Here is an 18427-nt window from a genome sequence, read left to right as displayed (position 1 = left end):
GCTGTGCCAATGCTTATTCTGATGAAAACTTTAGAATTATTAAAAAATGTCGCTCGTTATTCCAGCTACGCGTCATGGAGTCGGTATTAATTAAATTGACTAATCCTGTCCTTTGTCGACAAAAGGATTACGTGTTTAATCTGTCTCTGTTTTAAGTGTCATCTCTAAAAATAGGGATGACATTGACCTTTTCTAACGTTATAAATATAGCATGCTTTGGAGGTTCTCATTTAGCAGACGTTGACACCTGATGAGTAGTCTGCCAAAATGCATAGTGTCTCTTTCTAAAGGCCCGGTTAAACGATCCAACAATGTTGGACCAACATCGTACAACAATGTTGGATCAACAAAGTAGGATCGTTTAAACACCATGTTGGACGATGTTGGAATATGTTGGACGATGTTGGATGGCTTTTGAATTCTATCAAAAACGTCCAACATTGTTGGACTGGGGCATGCGCGTTATGAATATGTTCACATTCATAATTCATGTATGCATGATTGTCTGCGAATTACTATCTACTTCGATATAATTATGGAGGAGATTGAGGATTATAATTTCGATGCAGAGCAATCAGAAGAAAACAATATTAGTTCTAAAACAAAAGCACGGAAAGAAAGCTGTAGGACAACAAATAATATAAAGCGAAAGGAGCGCCAAAAATGGCCAAAATGGAGCGAATCTGACATCCAACAATTAATAGATATGCTTGAGGAACGAGCTTGTCTTTGGGACATATTCTGTGAAGACTATCACAAAAGAGACATCAAAAAAATCTTCAAGAGCTACAAGTGAAGCAAAAAAGGTTGAGATCCTAGAAACTTGTGTTAAAATTTTAAAGGAGCCAGTTGTGCCACAAACAGATCAAAAGAAATGCTACTTTGCTATGTATATTTCAGAGAAGTTGGACAAATTTGACAGCAGGACTAGGATGATAGCAGAAAAGAAAATAAATGACATAATTTTTGAACTTGAAATGCAGTCAAGTGCGCAATCTTTCCTGCCTATAATCCATCATCAGGATAGAGACATTGGTGTTCCAATGAACCAAGGATCATTTATGGGAATGTTTAATACTAATTCACAATGTTGAAATATTATTTGTATGATCTCGACTACATTAAATGAACAGAACGAACTGCAAAATATTTGTTATTCATGTTTATACCTATTTTATATAATTCATCTTATTATTGGCTATTGGGTAAAAAATGTCAACATATGCAAAATTAAAATTGAAAAAAAACTGAAACCCATCAAAAATACTGAAACTAATTGCTTTTTTCTAGAGTTCGGATATCTGAAAGAGATTAAAAAACAAATTTAGACTGCAATTTAAGTGACAGCATCAAAGAGAGGATTGTTAGATAGAAACATCAATTTGTTTACTTAGGGAAGAAATTGAATAAAAAACTTGTCTTAGAGAAAGAATAGAATAAGGCATGTGCCAAAGCTTTTAGAATGCAACAATATTCAATTTATGTTCTTCACCATGATTTGTAAATTAAATTCATAAATGGCAATTTTCCAATGTGCTTTTATGTAAAAAGCTTTGTAAAACTTACTTTTCATTTAAGGCTAGGATCTTAAACAATTAAATTGTAACAAAAAGCTTTACTAGTTTACTACAATGAAATTGTAGTAAACTAGTAAATTGTAGTTTACTACAATTTACTAGTTTACTAGGAAATTGTAGTTTACTAGGAAATTGTAGTTTACTACAATGAACTAGTTTACCAAAAAGCTTTACTACTATGGATAGTTTGAGCTACTATATTGTCAGTTACCGTTCTATGTCAACATTTTCATAGTTCACAAGATGGTAAATGGTTAACTTTTAAATTAAATTCCACTGCCATTCAACTGCTCCTTCATTGCAGAAATATTCCTTGAAGTTATCTCTAATGTTCTTTGCTTCGGTTGTAGCATTGTGACCTGTTGGTGGTACAGATAATGGAAGAAATGACTCAGAATGGTTGTCATTGCGCTACTGACCAGGAATCAGTTCTCCCTCACTTGTTTCATTATCTGTAATTCCTACAGGACAGTAAATACTGTAGGATGTTCTCTTTCTGAGGTAGTTGTGCAATATTATTGCAGCTAAAACCAGATCTTCAATGGCTCTAGGTGAAAGCAAAAGCACAGACCTGAAAACACGCCATCTGTTGGCTATAATTCCAAAAAGATTCTCTGACACTCTTCGTGCACGACTGTGTCTGTAGTTGTAAATTCTCTTGTCATCTGTAAGGCCGTGTTGGGGGTAAGGTTTCATCATGTGTTTTTGCAATGCAAAAGCATCATCACCAACAAATACATGAGGCACTTCAACCATCCCTAAATGTAACAACTTTGGTGGAGGAAGAGACACTGCACCATCTTCTATTGCCTTGGAAAGTCCACACTTTTCCAGACTCCACGATCCGAAACTCTTCCATTTGTTCCAACATCAGCATAGATGCATTCATAATCAGGTCCAGCTATAGCCATGAGTACAATGGAATGAGTATGCTTATAGTTGTAGTAATAGGAGCCTACATTCGCAGCTGGCTGCATCACAATGTGCTTCCCATCTATAGCTCCAATACAATTTGGATAGTTCCACCTTTCTTCAAACTTAGAAGCTATTTCAAGCCATTGCTCATTGGTTGAGGGAACTTTGAAAAATTTTGGTCAAAGATGCTTAATTATGGCCTTGCAAACTTCTTTAATAATGTATGATATTGCAGCCACACATACTCTGAACTGGAAGCTCATACTTCGGAATGTTTCACCTGTGGCCAGGAATCTTAAAGTTAATGTTAATCTTTCTGCGGGGGAAATTACTCTTTGCCCTCCGTTGATTCTTTGTGGAGTAATGAGCGATGTAATCTCTTGAAGTATGTATTTAAAATCTTTATATGACATTCGCATCATTTCGCAATACGACGCAGTGTCTTCTATCATCAATTCTCTAACGATAGTATTAAAGTAACCCATCTCTCCGCGTCTTTTAATCCATCGACGAGTTTTTCCACGAGTGGGCTTCTTTTCTTGCTCGTCAAGACTGATGAATTTAGCAAAAGCTGCAGCAAGTTTTCGCTTTTTAAATGCGTCGACCATGTTGATGTAATTAATTGTCATTGACATAAAACCAGTGAACTATAGTTGACAGTTCACTGCATAAAACTACTCATGTATCCCACAATTCATTTGTAGTTAAATGCTGGTCCAACATTGTTGGATCCGTACGTGGATCGTTTAAACACAACCGTCCAACATTATCCAATGTGCATCCAACAATGTTGTACGATGTTGGTCCAACATTGTTGGATCGTTTAAACGGGCTTTAACTGTAAATAACGTTCCTTTGAATTGTTTGGTTAGTATTTTGGTTAAAACAGTCCTTTTAAGAACTATTACATTGTTATTATCACCATTCACCATGGTATTTGCTATTTTGATACCTATCTTTAAAATTGTAAATGTAATGAAGGCAACGTAAAAACATCTAGTTAAATAAAACAAACATCGCCGTAATGCATGAGATACGTTTTGTTTCAAGAAATTTGAGTGTATTTGCAAACATATTATAAAATTCCATCCAGTAACATTGTCATTTTTGGTTTATGTTTTACTTGTGTTTTATCATCCATGTTTCACATCCTCATCTACGTTTTCTCTCCTTTATTCTCATCCGTTCGTCCTCCCGCCCTCGTATCGGTATCTGTGCCATCTGTATCCATGTTTTATCCTGCTAAATGACTAAAGCAAATATATTTGCGGCAAGAACAAAGGCGTTGACGATTAAATTATTGGCACTTGATGCTTTAGCAATTTATAGCGCATAGGAATGTGAAACATTGGCGGTCAGAGGTGACTTACCTATTAGAGCCCCAAGAAATTTCCTGATGCACTCCTGTGTGTGTGCTCTTTTGTGACTCAATGGGCGTTGTGGGTACCCTTGGATTGGGGTGGGGAATGAAAACAAAAATTTAGCTGAAATTTACCTAATAAATAATTTTACCTGGAAATACGACGTAATTTTACGATAAGATTTTGAGTGTTACATCATTGGTGGAATGCGCTCACACCCTTTCAAGGCAGTAAGTACTGATTTTAAAGCAGTCTAGTTAGATCTAGACATTCTAGACGTTAAGCTGAATGTACCCCCTGCAAGTTTCCATTCTTCAAAATTTGAGGAGACATTTGACTTGGACAAAATACAACTTAGCTAATCGATACAAGGCCTTTTTGTACTAGGTGTGAAATCGCCATCAAAATAAAGTTTTTTATACTCCTTCCAACTTTATTGGAGGCTCTCACTCTCACAATACACACCCTTGAATTTACGCCTATACCCTTAAGTTACTTATTACGCAAACTCTATTTTAGTTTTGAAATGATTATTTATCATCAACTTGGAATTTCATAATTACGGTTTATCAACTTGAGTTTAACAGTATGGAATGTGTGCAAGACTTGCATTTAAAAAATAAAAGATGTTTACTGTGTACCTGTTTGAGAGTCAATGCATAATTTATGAGTTTGTCATTTAAACACAAAAAATCAAAAATAACCAGAGATTTGGAAGCTAAAGGTTAGTGTACCTATCAGCCAAATTTTTTGAAACTGTATTTGCTTAAAAAACATGAATATTAATGATCTGGAGGATTGCAAAAATGAATGAAGATAAGTAGTGAGTTGAAGTTTCTATTGATAATTACAGATCAGTGACTGTGAACTTTGTGTGAACGTATTACATTTTATGTTTTCCATTTAAAACTATTAAATTATTGTTGTTCATTTTTGAGACTCAACTTGGGCAAACAGAATACATGCAATTTATTCATCTTGGATCATGCAATGGCCAACAACACTCCTACTAGTTTCAGTAGTATTAAAGTTTATCATTTAATGTGAACAACCGAGGAATTAAGACGAGAAAAAAAAGTTAAATGTGAAAGGCAAAGTAAAAGAATTAAGCAGAATTTATCAATTAATTAACTTCCATGTTGTAATATATTAGCTGACTGAGAAATTCTAGTAATAATGATATACTTTGTGAGACTGTCAAAATGGGGAATTTTACTGTAGAAAAGCTGTAATTGCAACGTAAATGGTGTTTCCTGATCCGCTGAAAAGCAGCGAATAATAAAAACTGGACAATATTAACATAGCTAACTCTTACAACCTTCGGCAAGCCATTGATAATAAAATTATGAATACTTAAATCTAAAAAAATTTGATTAGCGCTTGTAGCACTAAAATACTTGTTATTCACTAGCGTTAAAATGAAATCATTGATTACATTTGTTGTCACATTTGGTCAACAGCATAAAGGCTGTCGATTAGCCGTCAAAAGACTTGATAAACACATAAGCATGTACCGTTGAGCTACTATGATTACTAGAAGATAATAAAGACATGTAATTAACTTGCAGAAATCATTATTAAACAAAAATGTTGCTCTTAACTACAATATTTCAATCATCAAATGAAGAATCGCATTTTTACAACCTCGTCAAACTTACGCTCCGTTTACACTATACCGGATTGCATTGCTATTGTAGCAGGTTGGAGTTTCTTTGTATTAAAAGGAAGTGAAGTTGTTCAACGTCAGAAACATAATCAAATAGACTAAATTCATGAACCTAATAAGTCTTTACTCAGAACAGTTACCCTTTAACGCAAACGATGATGTCGTGATGAGCGAACCGGTGTAGTGTGAACGTAGCCTTAAACTTTCTTCATCCCTATATGTATTTAAATAATAGAACTTGGACGCTCCCCATAATCTGAAATTACTATAAAATGAAGTTCAAACTTTGAAAATGAGACTGCACCCTGCCATGTCATGTTGATCCCTTAGGAAAATTAAGTAAAAATACTGAAACCGGATCCCTCATATTGCTGAGAAAAATGACATAATCACTCAAAACCAGTAGGATAGAGGAAATGACGTCATGTGTGCGAATTATATCAACTTTGTCGAAGTAGTGTCGCTTACAAGCGACATTTTTGCAGTAAGCATCAAAGAAAAAGCGGTTACTGATTACTGCCTTTCTGGTTTACAAATTAAGGAGTAAAAAAGATATCAGGCAGCTTATCAAAGACATCAGGCAGCAACAATCTGATATAAAAACAACAAGAGATTAAGCATTGGTGACTAAGGTGAGTGAAATCCTATCGTATCTCCTTAACCAAATACTGTCGCATTTTAAAAACCATCAAAATACATGTAAGCAAAACGCCATAACGCCAGAAAATATAAATAGTCCATTTTAGCCTAAATTGTAACAGGAAAAAGGATCAAATTTGATCAAAACTTGATTATTATGTCTGATATTAATTGCATAATTTCTCATGACGTGTGCTATCGCGTTGCTGAGCATATTTTTATTAGAAATGTATTGCTTGCCGACCTATACATGTAAGTTGAGCATTGAGAGGAATACTGTCTCATGTTGATACTTGCTTTTATGAACACAAATCATGTATTATGCTATTCTACTTTTATGAACACAAATGTGTATCAAATTATTTAAGACAATACATATTTCAAATTGCAATATTAAGTTTCCGTATTAAGTTTCAGTAAACATTTTACAGTTGCGCACTGTATGGATTTAAATAGCACATCAATCAACTCATTTTCACAAGATTCATGTTTTGCATGTATTGTTGCTAAAATAATTAAACATTATTTAACGAAAAGTTCATGCGTCCATTGTAAACAAATGCTAAAAATTCACACAAGTAACACTAGTAATCTTGACTGGAAGAGACTAAGACAAGTGTCGACAGTCTCTTTCTTTATTCCAAAGTCTATGACTTTCAATGCCCAAGTTTTGGTATCTATACAATTGTTCATGCTGCGATTCTCTTTTAACTATACTAGCTGCGCCCAATGCGTTTCTCTTAGAAAAATATTCAAGGAACCACTGGTAAAGTGACAAACTTGCTATTTTTACAAGTCATAAAATGTATAACATGTCAACATGTCAACACAAGACTAAAAAAAATACACATGCACAATCCATTCAACCATGAATTAGTAGAGTACTCCAAGTACATTTATTTATATAAGGATTTTTGATTAAGAAGCTTGCTTGATCACAAATAATGCGAAAAATCATCAAAGCTAGTGAAGAACACTTGACCACCTTTTCAACTTCGTTGCAATGACAACAACAAGCTGGATCTATTTGCATCAATTTCGGGTGATTCTAATTGCTTGGTACAAATTTAAGAAGCATGTGCTTTCTGCTCGAGCATGCGCAGTGACCAATATTTAGAGGTCATAGTCATGGTAGCAACTAATTGGATGTGCTTGCACTGCTTTTGTGGCAATTAGCCAACTTAGTTGCAAATTATTAAATTTTCAAATTAGTGATTTGAAACACACCACAACATCTTAAGCTCTTGAGCTTATATGTATACATACAAAGCAAGTACTTGATGTAGTAGATGTCAAGAGCAGTGGAAGCTGTGTGTGATTTCATTGCAGGGGCTTAGACGTATGTGGCGACGGCACTCTCCCCGCGCACCCCGAGCGAAGCTACTTGCGTCATCGTAAGTGTTTGATGGCATCTTTAAGTAGGATAGTGTGAAGGCGCAAATATCTCCTACCGAAAGGTTAACGTGTGAAGCTCTATGCTCTTAAATTTGTGAGCGTGTTGCACCCAGGATTTTAGGATGCATGGAAAGAAAACGAAATTTTTTGTTTATAGAATTTTTCTTTTTGTGCACACATGTCGTGAATATTTTAGTTTTTTTATAAGAATAACTTATGTCGTTCGTTGATTGTTTCATATATCACACACTGTTTTTGTTTCAAAATATGTCGAAATGAAAAGTCACGAGTCCAAGACTTTAAAGTTTTTACAATAAAACCTTTTTTAGGCCAATCAAATGCAGTTTTAAGTGTCAAGTTAGGAAATGTCAATTCAAACAAGATTTATCAGACAATAAGCTTGTCAAACAGACACTTGCAGCGTAATTCGTGCCAGAGTAAAATGTGAATTACGCAAGCTGCCATAATCGGACGTAGTCACATACGGCCTATCTATTGTTAAAAAATGCTGCATTTTCAGAGAAAGAACGCATTAATACATAGCTGTTTACAACTGCTTGTAATTTACAATGTTAGCTTTCTCACATGAATTTCGAATTACCATAATAAAGCTTATTGGGTTTACCTTGTTTGTCCTATATTTTAAGCTATGTACAAGCTATAGCGTACTATTCCCTGGAAAGTAATATGTCATTATAAAATATTTATTTACCACAAAAAATTCGACGCAATTGGTAATGATATAGAAAAACATGTTCTCTTTTAGACTGCATATCTTTTAAAGATCCAAACCAAACAACAACAGTTTTTTCATCTGTATTCTCACGTTTAAACAAATGTTACAAAACGTCTATCCTTTCTATGTCAATGGATTACTTATTTTTACCATCTTCAACAAAATATATCCAGCTCTCAGTGTTGATGATTTTAACGAAACGTGTAATTCGACTCGGATTAATGAAATAAATTGCAGCAGGAATTCGTACCACCAAAACAATGTAAGTGTATATATAAAAATTGAAGAAGCTGTTTCTTTATATGATTGCATCTATTCTCCTCTCATTTGTTTGGTTTAATATATTTGAATTTGTGTGTAGAGAAAGTGGTTGCAGATGGCATTCCTTTAACAAAAGCGTGTACCATTTGTCATTAGAAAATAGCGATTTCTTTTTTTTTGTAAGCTATAGTATACAGTAAATATTTTTGAAATTAATGATGAGCAAAAATTTTGTGTTGAGAAATTTTCTAGTTTGGAAAATTAGAAAAATTTTGAGAAGTTTTTTCTTGTTAATCTAATTGCCAAATTTTTATGAACATTCGTTAATGTTGAGTAATTTTTATGAATATACCAAAGCCATCGAATACGGCAACATAAGCCTTTTGCACAAATGATGCAAGCATTATTGGCATCAGCCTGAATTCATTCCAGGTATTACCAATTTTGACATTGTATGACTTCCTTTTGACAACTTAAGATCGCCATGGCTTTCTTTGATATTTTTGTTTGTACTTAAATGTACGGACATATATTTATGATTTATAGTTTTTAAAGATAGGCTTCCCTAATATGAAAGATGGTAAAAAATCGCAATCAGGTTTGCTAAAACTCTATGTTTTATATTTAAGGTGAAATTGCAGAACACTTACTCTAGTGCACAGTTAACAACAACTGTCGCAGTGTCCACAATTGGTGTCTTTACAAATGGTATACTGATTGTTGTCATTCTGGTCGATCCTCTTCACAAACTAAAGCGAGGACCGTGGATTACCATTTTTAGTTTATCCATGGCTGATTTGACAGCATCTTTTTCCCAAGTTACTCGGGGAGTCTTCATTTTCTTCAAAATGCATTCGTCAAAGATATTTATATTTACCCACTCTTTCCTCTGGACTTTGGCTTGCACAGGCTCACTTTTTCACTTGGTTTCACTCACAATCCAAACTTACATAATTGCCAAGTATCCAATACGCTGCTTACAAATGCTGTCTCTGAAAAAAACTTACATAATATGCGCAACAGCTTGGTTAGTTTCTCTTTGCTTCGCCATCAGTTATCTCGTAACAGGACCTACAGAGTTGAAGAATGGGCAGTTTCCATTCATCTTGATCGTTGCAGTTTCTCTCTTAGTAATCGTTGTTGTCTTCCAGGTTATGCTAAAGTGTCTTATTATTAAAGAAGTAATGCAAAGTCGACGAAAAACACTAGAGAATGGTAACCAGCACAACAACAACCATCTTGAAATTGCAAAGACAATCTTCATTCTAAATATTTTCGCACTCGTAACCATATTTCCCTATTTTCTCACCCTTCAACTGCTACTTGTTTTTATGCGTAGGAAAATAGACGTTGAATTGTTGGAAAGTTTTCATTTCTACTATTTACCGGTGGCCATGCTAAACTTTGCAGTCAATCCAATTGTGTATGCTTTAAGGCTTGTGGATTATCGAAGCAGTCTAAAAGGCGTATTTAAAAAGAAGCGCTTTGTTTCTCCTGTACATTCAAAACCACAAAGTCTTGTTGCTACAAACCGTTGTTAAAAACTCACCTTGTTAGTAAGGTGCTTTAATCACAAGTATATGCCACAAATTGATCGTTTCATTTGCATTACAAAATGCACATTGTTTTATTTGTGATAAACAGAATTTTGAAAATATGGCACTATCACATTGACTGCTAGATCGACAAATTAATCATTAATGAACGTCTAATACACAGTGGCATCTCGCAATGGATAAATTCGTCGAAAGAGAATTAGAGATAAACGTTTATATAACATTTGAGTAATGAAATCTCGAGGCCACAGTAAAATATTCTTTCGAAAAGGAAAAAAAGTAATCGTATATAGTTGAATATTTTTTCAGTTTTAAATTGGTATTACTTGTGAAATGTTTGCGACAATTTTCCCAGCACAGATAAATGAGCATTGAGTTAACGATTATAATATATTATGTATCAGTTTCATTGAAACAAAGCAGATTGAACTTATGACATCGTGTGTTAAAGATTCACTGTCTATTTTGCATGCTCCTCAATTCTTCCATAAAAGTTGTCAACTGTCTGTGTTAATCTAGGTTCGAATTATATATTGAGGTTTTTGATTGTCGTCTCTAAGAAAATGACGACTTGTTCATGTCGCCTCCTATATTTCTGTCTATCTTTGTGTCTATTTCTTGTCTGCTTTTTTCCATGAGATTGTGTCTTCTTTTGTGCATATACGTTTAAATCTCATTTATTTATATCTACCCGTATGTCTAATTGTGTGACAATCTTTATGTTTACTTTTTTTCACCCTTTATTTCTTTCTTTATAACGATGGTTGCGTTCCTCTTTTTATCTTTACATTTCTACCTTTTATGCATGTCCTTATATGTACGTTTGCGTCCATATGGGATATATGTGTCATCCTTGTTCACATTTATGTCTATATTAAGTCGACTTTAGTAACTACTTTAATGTTTACCTTTTTGCCTACCGTTGTTTTTACGCCCATCTTTAAATTTATTTTATGTCTATTTTATGTCTATCTTTGAGTGTCTACCTGCATGTTTTCCTTTTTTTCAACCTTTTTTCTAATTTTTGACTTGAAATTATAACTTTGACGATGCTGCTATTAAAGCTTTGCCACTAACTACTCACTCTCTATCACATTTGTATTCCTCTCAACAGAACTTTTGCCGTTATTTGATCAAAAATTTTCAATACTGCTTTTCTTTGTACTCTAAAATGCGCTAAAATATTTCAGAATACCTGTACCTGGACGTCCTTGTACGAAACGACAAATTCCAGTAGTTCTCATAATTCCTGGATAGTTTTTTGCTAAGGGACATTTGTTGTCCCCGGGAAAAAACACCGCAGCTTCCCAATAAATATTACTTTGTGTTTGTAACTTGTGTTGTAACTTGTAATTTTTCTTATCCCGGATGAAAACTTACCCGAGGCACTCTGCTAAAAAACGCAAAGCACTCACTTAAACGGGGCAGTATTTTGACACGTGAATGCAACACAGTGTCCAGCCCGGGACCACAGTCGTAAGAACGTTAATTGGAAGGGGGGTATAGTCATATATTCCGTTGTGCACTACTGATTTCTTTTGAAAGTGAATTGAATTTCAAAAGAAATCAGTTGGTCACAGCTAAATATACGAATATACACCCCCTCCCCCAATTGACGTTCTAGTTACCCCTCTGGCCGGGACAAATTGTGTTTACAAAATTTTTAAATGATGTTGAAATCAATAAAGAATTAGAATTGCACAAATGAAAAGGTGCAGTGTTTTTTTACGAATATTAAAGAATATGAATCCTGTACGGAGTTCAAGGAAATCAATTTTAAGGCAGACTTCGTTGTGTTCTATGAAGAAATCTGAAAGCTAATGGCACGAGACTTCGAGTAGTGCTTTGCCGGCTATTCAGGTATCGGAATGTTCAAAACCATTGCAAGATATGAATAAAACTGGAGATTCATATAAAAAAGACAATGACCGGATTAAAGAAAAAATAAAAACGCTCAGATAAGATTATCACACAGTAGTAACTACTGGTAAATGATCAGGCAGGGTAGAATAATACGTGATAACTGGGAAGATTTTAAAAAATTCTCGGCATTCTCGCCTGCTAGGAAACTTATGAAGAGTGGCAGCTCTACTCTACTTTCTGAAGACAGTTTTGGAAAATGAAATCATATTCAAGGTGAAGAAACTGATGAAAACAACATAATTGTCATTCATGTCGTCTTTTTGAAATGTCATTCATGTCGTATTTTTGAAATGTCGTTCATGTCGTCTTTTGAAATGTCATTCATGTCGTATTTTGAAATGTCATTCATGTCGTATTTTGAAATGTCATTCATGTCGTATTTTTGAAATGTCATTCATGTCGTATTTTTGAAATGTCGTTCATGTCGTCTTCTTGAAATGTCGTTCAGGTCGTCTTTTTAAAATGTCATTCATGTCGTCTTTTTGAAATGTCATTCATGTCGTCTTTTGAAATGTCGTTCATGCCGTCTTCTTGAAATGTCGTTCATGTCGTCTTTTAAAATGTCATTCATGTCGTCTTTGAAATGTCGTTCATGTCGTCTTCTTGAAATGTCGTTCATGTCGTCTTTTTAAAATATCATTCATGTCGTCTTTTTGAAATGTCGTTCATGTCGTCTTTTGAAATGTCGTTCATGTCGTCTTTTGAAATGTCGTTCACATAGTCTTAACAAAATTTCAATATTCTGCGGTAAAGGTGTAGTCGTTGGTGGTCGTATGATTTCCGTCAACGACACGCAAAAACCGACAATTAACGAAGATAGACATAACAGTAGAAATAAAAGTAGTCATACTGGTAAAACTGGTTAAAGACGTCAGGGTGTTTGAATGGAAGCTCCGACATATCACGGATATGGACAGAAACCCATCTTGCATAATTAACATTGCCCAAAGCAAACATCCAAGGGACAAGTTGCTTAATTGACTGGAAGTATTAGGAGAAATTAGCTTCTCTAAATGATCGCACTAGTTGTAAACAGAGTAATTCTAGTTCCAAAACTCTGATCCAATACAGAAACTGAGGATGATCCTTTGACATATCTTCTTTCCAATTAGGTTTTTTCAATTAGGTTATTCTGAATGCTAACACAAGTAAGGTAATAAATCTTAAAGAAACTTAATTGAATGTTCTTCATTGTTTCGATACGATTTATCATTGCACTATGGTGAAAGCCGGGAGGGCACATTGTTGTACACTTTATATATATATAGGTGACTCTGGTGACTCTACAATACAATCCATACAATGTGTAACCGTACGTCCGGTGTCCCAAGTGCAGGAGTCACCATTTTAATATGGTGATAGCCGGGAGGGCACATTGTATATACACTTTGTATATATATGTATATAATATATATAAAAGTGCTGACTTAGCACTTTTCAGAATATTCCATGCACAATATTTGGGAAAGTATTGCCTAAAAGAAAAAGTTGTAATATAGTTTTTCTATCGTCTTTAGCTGTTGTATAAGAATATACAGGGAAATTGCAGATTTCTCTGAACTTTATTTTTTTTACTACCGATGACGTCATCAAACACGACATTCGCAGAACTCGTTTTAAATGTAAAATATGGGCTGGCCCTATATCAAAATTTTGTGTTACTAGGCATAGTAAGAATGTGAGAAAGTTTCATACTTGTATCATCAAAGTGAAGGGTTAGGTGTTTTTTTTGTCGTTAACAGTTGGACTAAAACTGATGGCTCAATGCTTGCTGATGCAAAAATGCCAGCATTTACACTATTAAGTATGTTGGTTGAAGGTAAACTGCTGCGTGGTGCCACTGTTCTTATAACATTACGACCCACAGCTGAACATGCATTGAAACGCTTGGAGTTTGACCGGACTGTGGAGATCTTGAGCTTTTTTGAGGATCAGATTGAAGAATATGTTAACAAATTTTGCGGTGAAGACGATTCTAAGACTGAGCAAAGTTTGTATACCATTGATGGTTCCCTTGAAGATAACAACAGCCATACTGTAGAGATGTATGAGCACATTATGAATTGTATTAACTCTTCTCTTGAGCTTCATAGCCTATGTTATATCCCTGTCAACACTTATATTGTATGTCTGACCCAGAAGGAAAGCTTCATAATTAATGCTGAAGATGTTCCAAAGACTATCACAGATTTGTACTACAGAGCGGACAAAATCTTACCATGGAAACACCATCATTTTGCAAGAAAATACCAACTCCAAATGATTATTTGACTAAACCTTTACCACACCAGCTTAATAATGATACAAGTAAAATAAAAGAAAAAGCAAAGAGTGGAATTGAAGAAGGAAGTTTGATTTTTGAGGAAGACAGTGGCCTTCAAAAGTTGGCAAATTGTGGTAGTTTTCATCAGATATCACATAAACGACGCTTTTTTACTGTTTTCTTCATTTAAATCTTCAAGAATTTCTTGCTGCATGGCATTTTGTTGACAATTGGCAAAACATTGGAGAGTTTTTGGATGATCATGCATCAGATGATAAGTGGCATTTGGTGGTAGAGTTTATAGCTGGTTTATTTGGAGACATGAAAAAAAAAAATGGTTGAAGATATCAGCGTTGTTGAAGATCGGTAAGATATTTTATGGACTGCTTCTAAAAGAGTAATTCAATACAAAATTATCAAAATAGGTACGAAGTGCGTACAATCTGGTAGCCTGTGAATACATGGCTATAAAATGAAGTAGATTAATAAACATAGTTACAGTGCATTTGAGTTTTCGCCCCCTACTTTTTTTAAATATTATTGAACTAGAAGAACTTTGAGACATATTTTCAAACTTTTTCCACCACCATCTTGAACTTGTGATGTAGTTAGTTCAACACGTGTGGCATTGTCGCATTAGTAAATTATACTACAATGAACGTTTTAATTGTATAATACCAGAATATAAGAAAGTATTTGTAGGGATCTAAGAAAAAAAATTAGCTAAGATGTTTTTTCACATTGAGAACTCTGAGAACTTTATCTTGTGTTATACATAAGAACTAAAAATAATTTTCTTTACTAATTGTTGTGCTTACTTTTACCATGTGTAGCTACGGTCACGCTAGTTTTGAATTAAATCTGTACAAAGAGTTTATAAATATTGTATACAATTTTTTCTACAAATGTTCTGCAAAGATCCTTTAAATTTGACTTTTACAAAATCTTTTCAGGCAGTGAGTTTTTTTAGGTTTCCAAGTTGTTAATTTTAAAGTTTTCCAGCCCACACGACAACATTTTCTATTTCTAACGAAGCTTAACATCAGGAAGTGTGTACCTAGCTGTTCTAAGACTTGTTTTTTAAGCAATTTTGCGAAGTGAATGAAAATCATATTTATAGTGTTTCTTTTTGTGCTTTCTAGCTGTCATTACTGATTCTTGCTTTATCCCTGATTTTAATTACAAATTTTTCTTGTGGTTACAAACGTTTATGAGAATTGAAGCTTATCGTAATACGAAAGGAAACAACTACTTAACACTTCTCTCAAAGCATCCCTAAAGCTTTCTCTCTTTTAGAAAAATGCAGGATAGAAATATTAGTAATTTGGAAAAATCAAATTTGTATTGTTCATTGAGGATTTTATTTGACATCAACTTTTAACTTTCTTAACTTTCTTGATTTAGAGCGAAGTATGTCTTTGTCCGTGATAGCAACCAGCAACTCTTTATTATTGTTTTGTGTAAGAAAATATAAAAAAGTTTTCATTGTCCTATGTCTTTCGTTAGCAAACTCATTCAGGAACATTAAGCTTAAAAAAATGATTCTGCATCCACCATTTGTTACTATAGCTAAAGTTCCCGTGTTGGTCTGCCGTTACTTTCAGCGCATTTCTTACCACTTTTTAAATCTACAGCAATCACACTATTCCAAGATATTCCAATACAATACGATTTATATACAAGTATGCTGTCATCAATGAACATTTTTGCATTATAACGCAGCATTGCATTCACTTCAACTTTCTTATCCACATCGATAAAACAAAAGCCATTTTCTTTTTGAAGGACAAAAAAAATGACCGCTTGTTTACTATCACTTGTAAAACAGCAATTGAAGTGGAAATATTTTTCAGGCATTTGTTTTTGAACAAATTTTTTAATGAAAAACGTTATGGGTATTTTTGCAGTGCGCCAGGATTCCAAATGAAGTTCATTGTTGGCATTTCTTCACTTCCATAGTGTGAACTTTGTATTGTTTATAGTTAAGATGACAGAGTTATCTGGTGATACAGCTGCATTAAACTCTGAACTATCTACTGAAAGTCTTTTGTTGTATTTTATCTCACCTTTGGTAATTCTAACAACTTGAACAAAATCTTCTTGGTTAATACAAACTAAGACGTCAGCAAATGTTAAGAGTCTTCAGGTTTAAATCCAATATTTACTTGCTTCACGAGCGTGGTATCTAAAACACTTTTAGAAGATGTTGATATCTTTGTTAGATGATCAGAACCATCCCATATTCAAATTCAGCCATTCGACCACCAGCATCCTAATGCTCTCTTCAGTTGGATTGGTACAGTTTGAATAATAGTACAACGTTCAATGCTCCAAATATGAATGTTGACGTGGTCACCAACAGCGAGAGCAGCAAAAAAGATCCATCCGGTGAAAAGCAACAACATTTAATTACACAGCGCTCAAACATAAACAAAGCACGGCAAATAAGAAAGATCAGTCTTGAAAATCTTAAGCTTGCTAAAATACGGCAGTACGTAAAGTTCCTTAAACGAGACTGGGTTTACTCTTTCATGCTTCCTATGGAAACATGGATAACGAACAAATTTACTATGAGATGCAAAATCTTCTTGATTCAAGATGTTTGTCAATCGAGTAATTTCAGAAAGCTTTGAAACTTCCTAGGTATGATAAAAAACACAATCATGCCAATGGTGCGTTATCATTGAAGTCAATAATAGTGAACAAACTGGTTCATAATCAAAAATATCAATTGCTTTTGGCAATTTGAAAATATGCAAACTCTTGCCAATGACTCCAACTAAGAACTCTGAATATATATCATTGCATTGCGGTGCTCGGTGATGAACAATGCAGTGTTGATCGACTCTTTGCAATGTTAATGCATTCCATCCAGCGAAAGATTCTTCAGAAGAATCTATGTCTCTATAATCTTTCTCAAATCGTGCTGCAATAAACAACCCAGAATCTAAGAAGGAACAATGGTTGACGGCCTTTCCTGATTGTAAACATGACAACAAGCATTTATTATTCACATCCCACAACTTTACGCCAGTGGATCCATCACTCGTTACCAGTCTCTTACCATTAGGTGAGAAGGAACAACAACTGATGTTTCCACGTACAAATCCAAATTGGAGTGGTATAGTCCCACGCGAAGCTTCTCTAATATCATAATGGTTGTCATAGATAGGAGGTACAAATGTGTTTCTCTTGTCCGATTGTTTTGGCTGTGAATCATCACGTACAGTTCCAAGAGTGCATCGCTCCTTGAACTCCGGAATCTCAAGAATAGATATTTGACCGTTCTCATGACCTACAGCAAGAAGTTCTTTATCAGACAAAACGCAAAGAGATGTAACATTACCACGCAAGGAGACAGTCAAATGATGATGATTTGTTAAATAAGTCGACTCTATCCTCAAACCAAACAAGCTTTCCCTGTTCCAATAAATCCCTTGCTAATAATCTTTTTTCACAACTACCATGAATTCTATTTGCAATAAATTGTAAATAAAATGGATAAAATCCAACTCCCAAGGATCAAGCAGGTCTATCACAAACCCTTTTAATATGCCACAGAAATTCCTCCAATAAATCTTTACTCAAGAATTTCCGTCTTTCATCGATAATTGCTATTCATTCAAATCCGCTAAAGTAATACCTGAAATCACTGAAATCGCAAAAGCCGTTTTGACATCTACTGCCCAACTAAAGCCGACATCCTCACCACATTCTATCATGTGATATATCCCATTCATCAAAGCATAATTAGTCGAAGCAGAGTTTATTTTACCTTCAGAAATGTTCAGCAAATTTATGTCTTTAAACTCTTTCTCACAAAAGCGCCATAAGAACTTATGCCCATTGTTGGGATCAACAGTAAACTCATGCTGCTCATAACCATCTGATTTCAACCAGTCAATGAGAGATTTGTGATATACAGTTAAACAATCGTCATAGAATGGCAAAATTTGAGACATCATTTCAAAGATTTCATTGCTACCTTTCAACTCGATGCAATCACGACAACACAAACACTCAAAAAAAATGAGATAGGCAAACTCCCGCAACACGCCACTAACATCTCAAGGAAATTCGTAAGGTTTTCATCTTCCATAACAGTATTGTGAGTTGATAAACTAATTTCCTTCGT

The 18427-nt window shown here is 34.4% G+C and overlaps 2 protein-coding genes across 2 annotated transcripts; one reads left to right on the top strand and one right to left on the bottom strand.

Annotated features, from left to right (window-relative positions):
* Window positions 1-1838: 1838 nt before the first annotated feature.
* Window positions 1839-2333, bottom strand: LOC124435948. Its single transcript, XM_046985880.1, has 2 exons — window positions 1997-2333; window positions 1839-1936 (listed from the first exon to the last, which is right to left on the bottom strand). The coding sequence occupies exons 1-2, from the start codon at window positions 2331-2333 to the stop codon at window positions 1839-1841; spliced, it is 435 nt and encodes a 144-aa protein (XP_046841836.1).
* Window positions 2334-5962: 3629 nt separating this feature from the next.
* On the top strand, window positions 5963-10708 carry LOC124437042 (cannabinoid receptor 1-like). The gene is made up of 3 exons (XM_046987053.1): window positions 5963-6151; window positions 8320-8551; window positions 9180-10708. Exons 2-3 carry the CDS (start codon window positions 8390-8392, stop codon window positions 10089-10091), a joined length of 1074 nt encoding a protein of 357 aa, XP_046843009.1. The 5' UTR covers window positions 5963-6151; window positions 8320-8389; the 3' UTR covers window positions 10092-10708.
* The last annotated feature ends 7719 nt before the right edge of the window (window positions 10709-18427 follow it).

This window comes from Xenia sp. Carnegie-2017, unplaced genomic scaffold, assembly GCF_021976095.1.
Source record: "Xenia sp. Carnegie-2017 unplaced genomic scaffold, XeniaSp_v1 HiC_scaffold_16, whole genome shotgun sequence".
Lineage (NCBI taxonomy): Eukaryota > Metazoa > Cnidaria > Anthozoa > Malacalcyonacea > Xeniidae > Xenia > Xenia sp. Carnegie-2017.
The sequence above is the reverse complement of the archived record's forward strand: the minus strand, read 5'-3'. Positions and strand labels throughout refer to the sequence as shown.